This window comes from Neltuma alba, unplaced genomic scaffold, assembly GCF_004799145.2.
Source record: "Neltuma alba isolate B1F8T4 unplaced genomic scaffold, ASM479914v2 tig00013042_pilon, whole genome shotgun sequence".
Classification (NCBI taxonomy): Eukaryota; Viridiplantae; Streptophyta; class Magnoliopsida; order Fabales; family Fabaceae; genus Neltuma; species Neltuma alba.
The window spans coordinates 1-7,687 of NW_021637386.1; the positions used below are offsets into that span (position 1 = coordinate 1).

Genomic DNA, 7,687 nt, shown 5'->3' on the forward strand with positions numbered 1-7,687 from the left:
TAATTCCTATGCCATTGGTTGCTTGAGATTTGTGTATTATTGTCCACTCTCCGTTATGGAAATCTACTTCTTGCATCTTCAATTATTCACTAGTTTTCTCCTACTGTGAAAGGATTGATTATCTTCCTTTTCATCTTCCTCACAGTTGGTTAAAAGGTTAAAAGGTTGGATTGACTACTTTCTTCCTCCTATTAAACATTTCAGACGCCCCTCGAAGAGAGACATGGAAAGCATTATTCTCAAGTATCGGATATGCCAAAACCGCAGTGGGTCAGTTTGTTTTCGCCATGCTGTTCTCTCACCTCTGGGATATGAAAACGCGTTATTTAAAGGTCTAACCGAAGATATAAATTGTGATGGAGCATCTGCACTTCATCTATGGCAAAACCCCGATAATCTCAAAACTGCACGTCTATCTGAGTTTGGAGAGATGATCAGAGCAGCTTTTGAGTTACCCTTAAACCAACACCATGTAAGGAAACCAACCTCTGGTCACAATGTCCTTTTCGTTCGCCGGGAAGATTATTTAGCTCATCCTCGCCATGGTGGCAAAGTCGAATCAAGGCTTACTAATGAAGCAGAGGTATTTAACTCTCTGAAGATCTGGGCATCTGGCTACCAAGGATGCAAAATCAACCTTGTGAATGGATTGTTTGCGCATATGCCTATGAAAGAACAGGTCCAAGCCATTCAAGATGCATCAGTAATCATTGGTGCTCATGGTGCTGGTCTTACTCACATCGTATCCGCATTGCCTAAAACTGTGATTCTTGAGATAATTAGCAGCCAGTTCAGGCGTCCACATTTTCAGTTGATCTCCCGATGGAAAGGACTGGAGTATCATGCTATAAATCTTTCCGGTTCATATGCAAATCCGCAGGATGTTATCAGTGAGCTGAGCAGGATAATGAGAAGCCTTGGATGTTAAGGGTTTTGGTTGTTTTGGACCAGAACTTTTGATCTCTTTACTCAGCGGATGGTATCAGTTTTGCTTGTGGTAGAGCTATACCTACTATGTGTACTTGGGAATATACCAGAATGAGTCTGACTGATAATGGTTGACAAAAGCAGCCGCTAAGGGGCATGCTATCCTGCGGCAGCATCATTTGTATATTGATTCTTGGCTGTATATTACGATAGATTATTATTTATTGCTCCTTTTTTTCCCAGAGTGCTAATTGGAGTATCTAATACTGATGAAAAAGAAGTATTGCATATGATTTTTGTCCCAGAGGACAGTTTCGTTTTGAATGTGTAGAAAACTGTGTTGCAACAAATTAAAGTGGTTTAAAGATGAGTTGGACGAAAGAATTAAAATTCAAGTCATATTAATGCAATTAAATTGATATATGAACAATATGTGCAGCTCGGTTGAAACTTTGTTGTGAGCCAATTTCATTAAAATTAAAGCTCACGTTGTTTCAAGCGTTGTTGTGGAATCAATAGCAAGTTATCTTAATTATTACTAATTATTAATAACATAAAAATTCTAGTAAATCACACAATCAGTGTACTGCAATGCGTAAAAGATATTTAGTTTGTTTGTGAAATACTGCATTAAAATATGACATTTTGAAGAAGAAAAAGCTCAACTCTATTTTTCTGCTAATAAAGTTTAAAGACATGCTATACGTTTGTTCTTCAAAAATCAGGATGAAATAATTATTCCTATTGTATTAAAAATAAAAATTAATTTCTAATTGGTGTTTGACAATAATTTAAAGGCATCGATTATGATAGTCAAAATTAAATCCCAATTCGATATTGTATAAAAGGTAATTCACTAATTTGTCCGAGACCGACAGAACATATAATAGCAAATGTCCTTAAAATGCGGTAAGAAAAGCATTAGAAATTTAGAATATCTAACAGAACAAATATATGTTTATTGAAAAATTTCCATAAACAATGCATAGGAGGGAAGGAGAATGAGAATTGAGAAGAACGAGGGATCATTTTGGCTCACACGTGTAAGTCATCGAAGAGTGTTTTCTGAAAAAGAAAGAAAAAAACAACCAAAAGTACAAAAGAGGAGAGAATACGATGCTATCTCTGTTCTCTAGTTTTCTTACTTTGCTTGGCCATGTAGACTTGTGTACGAAACATTCTGATTTGCAGACTCAGCATTAGCATTTTGATAAAAGGTTGCAAGAGAGAGCATCAACCTTGCGTAGTTGCCAAGGAGGCAACTTTCCTTTTTAAATGTGTTATTTATCGTAATAACCCTTTCGCCTTCACCCCCTTAAGCCATTGTCTCCGCCCTGAAGCCTGCAAAATCAATAGCAGCCTCTGAAATCACCAGAATATGGCATTTCCAGAATCGCGTTTGGTTTCTTCGGACGATGTCAAGGATGCTATTACTGAGTTCGGTATGTGAAAGTCCCCTTCATATACATCCCTAGGGTCCCAAACAAGGTTTTGAGAGCCTGAAATCCCACACACAAACACAATGACATAAGGCGATGCAGTCTCCTAAGTATAAATTAGTGTTGTGTCTGATGTGGCGTATTGTGAGTCTCAGACACTCGGCTGTATTTTTGAAGCTTATGGATGTTTCAAAGTAGTCACTTTTGAACTCATTATTACGTTGAATAAATCTAAGTTAAGTGGCTCTTATTTAGAGAGATCGGTTGGTCAAAAAGGTTGGGGGAATATGATCAAAAGATCTTTCTTTCTTTCTTTCTTCTTACTTTTTTTTTTTTGCGTTTTTCCTTGCCCTTTGTTCAGAGTCCATAGTGAAAAGGGTGAGACCGGTAGAGTACTACCTGACAGCAATATTTTACTTTATTTGAGGATCTTCTTTATATTTGAACTTTGCTTACTCCTTAGTTGAAGGTTTCACTAGGGTCCTTACTTACTTGAAAAAGTGACAATTCCACTACTACCTGCAAATTTGCTTATGCTACAGTCCGTTCAGTTGTTCTTCATTTGCACCCTTGACAGTACTTCTACTACAATATTCATGACTTGCATTTTAGATTTTGAGCATGTAGTGCTTGACATGACTATTTGAATAATTTTTTTAGTCTTGAATTTTCTTGCTTCAATATGATTCATTCACATTTTTCTCCTGCTATTGCCAAAAGCTAGGGATTTAACAACAATTACTACCACCCCTTGCACCTAGCAATACTCAAAGGTGATTGGGAATCTGCGAGGGCATTCTTCGAGCGTGACCCTAGTGCTGTGACAGCACAGATCACCACCATTGCCAGGACAGCACTACATGTGGCAGCTGTAGCAGGGCAGTGGAAAATTGTGGAGAAGTTGGTGCAGCAAATGCCGGTGTAGAAGCGCTCACTGAGTTAGACTTAATGGGATGTACTGCCCTGCACTATGTTGCATTGGGTGGAAATACAACAGCTGCTAAGGCATTGGTGACCAGGAGTCCTTTCTGACACAAATAGCTGATCTTGAAGGATTCTCTCCTCTTGTCTATGCAATTATCTCTTCTACAAGTAAAGAGTTGGTATGGTACCTAGCTTTGGTTACTACAGATGAGAGACCTGCGAGTCCATTCACCGGTCCTTCTGCTAGTCGTCTTGTTGCTTTGCTTACTGCTGCAGGATTTCATGGTAATTGAAACGCTTTTCTGGATAATTTGTGGCTATTTATGTTTTTAGAATTTCTGGTTGATATGAATAGTGTGGTGGAGACAGTGGCGCGTCATAACGTGTCATCTCATGTTAGCCTACCAACAATGATAGCATTTAAGTCACCAATGACAAGGGGAAAAAAACATTGACTGAGACAACAATTGCCTTTTAGTGATGGTCAATAGGGTTGGATTCATGTTGTCAAAAACTAATTAGATGAGAAGCTACTGACTTGACAGGACGTTAGTTTATATCATACAACCACTAACATAATTTTCATGGACCATGAAAGAACACTTATCCATTGTTTCGGTTTTGACCCCAAGCTTACCAAACTATTCAACTCTTATAGTTTCATACTCTCTTTTCCTTCTTTTCAATAATTATGCTCCTCTCTAATGCGCAGATATCACTTTGTTTCTTCTCCAGCGCTATCCCAGCTTGGCCACTATGGCAGACTCAAATGGGAGTGTTATATTCAATGTGTTGTCCAAAATGCCATCAGACTTCCAAAGTGGAAGTAAGCTTGGGATTTTGGGAAGGTTCATTTACCACTGTAAGTATTCATTTCGGCATAATTCTTTTTCTCTTTCCAAGCTTCATTTTGGTTCTTGCGTTTTATGAAATGTAATATTCTTCTTCTACTATCACACTAGTTGTTCCAGAGGAACTTGATCATTTACAGCCGAGAGGAGATTTGAAGGATCTTCATGACGCACCTAGCAAAGGTTTCGTCTGGAAAACCATTGAGAAGCTGGGTATGTTTTTCATTGTAGTGGAAGTACATTTTCAAAGATCCTCAAGATCCATTCTTAGCCTCACTTTCTATGTAATTAAATTTGCACCTGCAGTTCCAAGCATAAAGCTAGTAAGAGACACAAAGTTGAGAAATAAATCTGCTGAGAGATTAGTAGAGCATGTTTGTTCACAAGCCTTTATCATGAACAACTTCATTTTCTGGCAGTCTTTCGTCAGTGCAGACATTTTGTACAACACCATATCATCTGGGATAGTTGAAATTTTAAGGATATGTTTCAAATTCTTTCCTGATTTGATTTGGACTAAAATGCCAAATGAAGGATACATAATGCAAGTTGCCATTAAGAATCGGCAAGAAAAGGTCTTTAGCCTTTTGTGTAAGATGCCAATTGGTAAGCTGCTAGTTTTGGTGGTAGATGAATCACAAAACACCACATCACATCTTGCAGCAAGGTTGACTTTTCTCCTCAGCTAGCATCAGTTTCCGGCGCGGCATTTCAGATGCAAAAAGAGTTACAATGGTTCAAGGTATGTCTAATCTTATTAGTCACCTCCTTACAGGCTCACAGTTTAATTTCTCACAGATAGCAACAATGAGATAGTCCCTTTCATGCTGAACAAGAAGGGGGTGGAATGAAAGAACAAAATCTCCAAACTTCAAGGATCAAATCAATGAATCAATAAGTAAAGTATAACAACTACAATTGAATAGACACATATTTAAAGATAAGGAATGGGGATAGTGGCTAAGAAAACCCAAAGCATAAAAGGTTTTTTTTTTTTTTTTGCTTCAAATTCATAATGTGATCCTAAGTTCTTTAATTGCCCAACTATATCGGTTAAGAAAACCCTAAGCATAAAAGGTTTTTGTTGGCTTCAAATTCATGATATGATCCTAGGTTCTTTAATTTCCCAACTACAAACCCAAATCGCCAAATAGTAATTGCATTGTTACATGGCAAAGAAGATAATAGATATATCTTCTTATACTGCATTGCCCTTGTAGGAAGTGGAGAAATTGGACCATCCTCTTCATAAGCAAGTTAAAAACCAAGAGGGGAAGACAGCTTGGCAGTTATTCAAGGATGAGCATAAGGGTTTGCATGAACAAGGAGAGAAGTGGATGAAGGATACATCAAACTCCAGTATGTTAGTGGCAGCTCTTATTGCCACAGTTGCTTTTGCTGCTGCTGTCACTGTTCCTGGAGGCAATGACCAGACTAAAGGAATCCCAATTTTCTTGAGGGATAAAGCATTCATGGTGTTTGCTGTCTCAAATGCTTTAGCTTTATTTTCCTCTGTAGCTTCTATTTTTATGTTCTTATCAATCTTAACTGCGTACTATGCTGAAGAAGATTTCCTCAAGACACTGCCTCGGAAAATGATTCTGGCTCTGGCCTCTCTATTCGTTTCTATAGCAACTATACTGATAGCGTTTGGGGCAGCTCTTTCTTTGGCACTTAGGGAAAGACTCAAATGGGTGCCAATTCCAATTACTCTTCTGGCTTCTCTCCCACTTGCTCTATTTGCAGTGCTCCAAATTCCTTTATTTGTAAGAATGATTGTATCAACTTACGGACGTGCAATTTGTCAGCCTCGAGATCTTTGGTAGGTTCATTCCCTAATGCAATATAGATCAAGGGAGAATATGGGAGATTAAATGCCTGAGTTAAACCCTAGTGCAATATGCCCTAATGCATCACTCACAATGGTCACCAAAGTTGGTGCTGGTCCAGGAAGTTTCAGAGGTCGCAAACGTGTTCCAAGTTCTAACAGCTGGAGAATGCAAGTACAGTCATGGCCTTGCTTGCCAATTTCATTTCTGAGCAATAGGAGCTTTAGTTAAGAATGTAAAGAAATATCAGTATCGTATATAGAAACCAATCCTTCGCCATTTGGGAGAGTCTTCTTCTTGTGATCTAACATCTTAAGAAAAGATATGTTGTCCATTTCTACTATAAAGGGGTAAGGACTAAGACGAAAATTGAAAAATTTCTTTCTTGACTGCTAAATTTTTTTTATATGTGATGTGATAATTTAAAGGTATCCCCAAATAGACTTGAAAGTCTAAGCTTAATCTAACTTAATATATCTTGTTTTCTTGTATACCAACAAGCTCAATAATTTTCTATTTGCATGTGCTAACTTCAAATTATATATGGGATATTTATAAAAAAAAACATTTAGAGTCTGTTTGGAGCCGTGAATCTAGTTTTTTTCTCTATGGACGACCAAAAAAAAAGATGTTTAAAAGGTGGCCACTTATCTTCACTAGCATCTTTGTTTGTATTAACGCGCTCAATTATAATGATTTATTACCTTCAGTTTTTAGTATAAAATCTTGTTTGACTTTTATTTTAGTTTTATATATAAATTTTAATTTATTTTGCCTATTATATTTATATATTTTTTTAAAGTAATCTTTTTAATAATAGTAGTTCTAATCAATATAATTAATTAGCAAAGATATTTTAAGAAAGACAACATATATTTGTTACAAATAACTGATTTAACTTATTTTTTTAATTTATTTAAATTAGTTAACTAATTATTATATTTAGGATCCGAAGTTGTATATTGAAATACTCCTCCGGTCCTTAATATAGGACCCAATTCTTGAGTTGGTTTTGGTCCTAAATATAAGACTCATTTATCATATTTATCAATTTTCTCTAAATTACCCCTATAGATACTCCTTCAATTATGATTAAGTAAAGGAGAGAGGGGGTATTAAGAAAGATGATTATGGTGTTTTAGAAAAAATGTGTCAATTTTCTTATAATTAACTAACTTACCTAACTTCTTTAATCTAATCAATTATTAATTAAATGGGTCTTATATTAAGGACCGGAAGAGTATTAACACGTTCAATTAACGGCCAGGATATTTTAATAACCCATGCGGCGTCGTTAAGTAGCACCATTCGTCGATGCAGAGTTTCAAGGTGGGGCTGCGTCGTTAAGTAACCCAGTGCTCATCAAGTGATGAGAAATCTGGACCATCCAGATTAGATCTGGACGGTCCAGATTTAATATTTTTAAATAATTATTTAAAATAGAAAAAATTATTTTTTAAAAGCATGATAGTTAAGAAATTATCTTTATTTTTTATTCTATATCTATTAAAATAATTATTTTTAAAAAATAAAAAAAAAAAAAAAAATCTGGACGTCCAGATCTGATCTGGACGGTCCAGATCCTGATGAGCACTGGTGCTCATCAAGCTGATGAGCACCCAATGCAAATCCGTTTCAAGGTCCGAATAGCATGCACTGCTTATTTGAAGCAATGTGTGTGAGTGTAGGCTGGGGATTTTCGCCAACCATTTCCCCA

At 36.6% G+C, this 7,687-nt stretch overlaps 1 protein-coding gene and 1 pseudogene across 1 annotated transcript; both read left to right on the plus strand.

The window, feature by feature from the left end:
- Positions 1-204: 204 nt before the first annotated feature.
- Positions 205-1,034, plus strand: LOC114733923 (beta-1,2-xylosyltransferase-like; the record flags this gene model as incomplete). Its single annotated transcript, XM_028921411.1, is given in 2 exon segments — positions 205-261; positions 264-1,034. Coding segments are annotated over 2 exon segments (722 nt in total), but the record flags the coding sequence as incomplete, so codon positions are not given.
- A 1,271-nt stretch (positions 1,035-2,305) lies between these two features.
- LOC114733900 (uncharacterized) lies at positions 2,306-6,249 on the plus strand (annotated as a pseudogene).
- Positions 6,250-7,687: the final 1,438 nt, after the last annotated feature.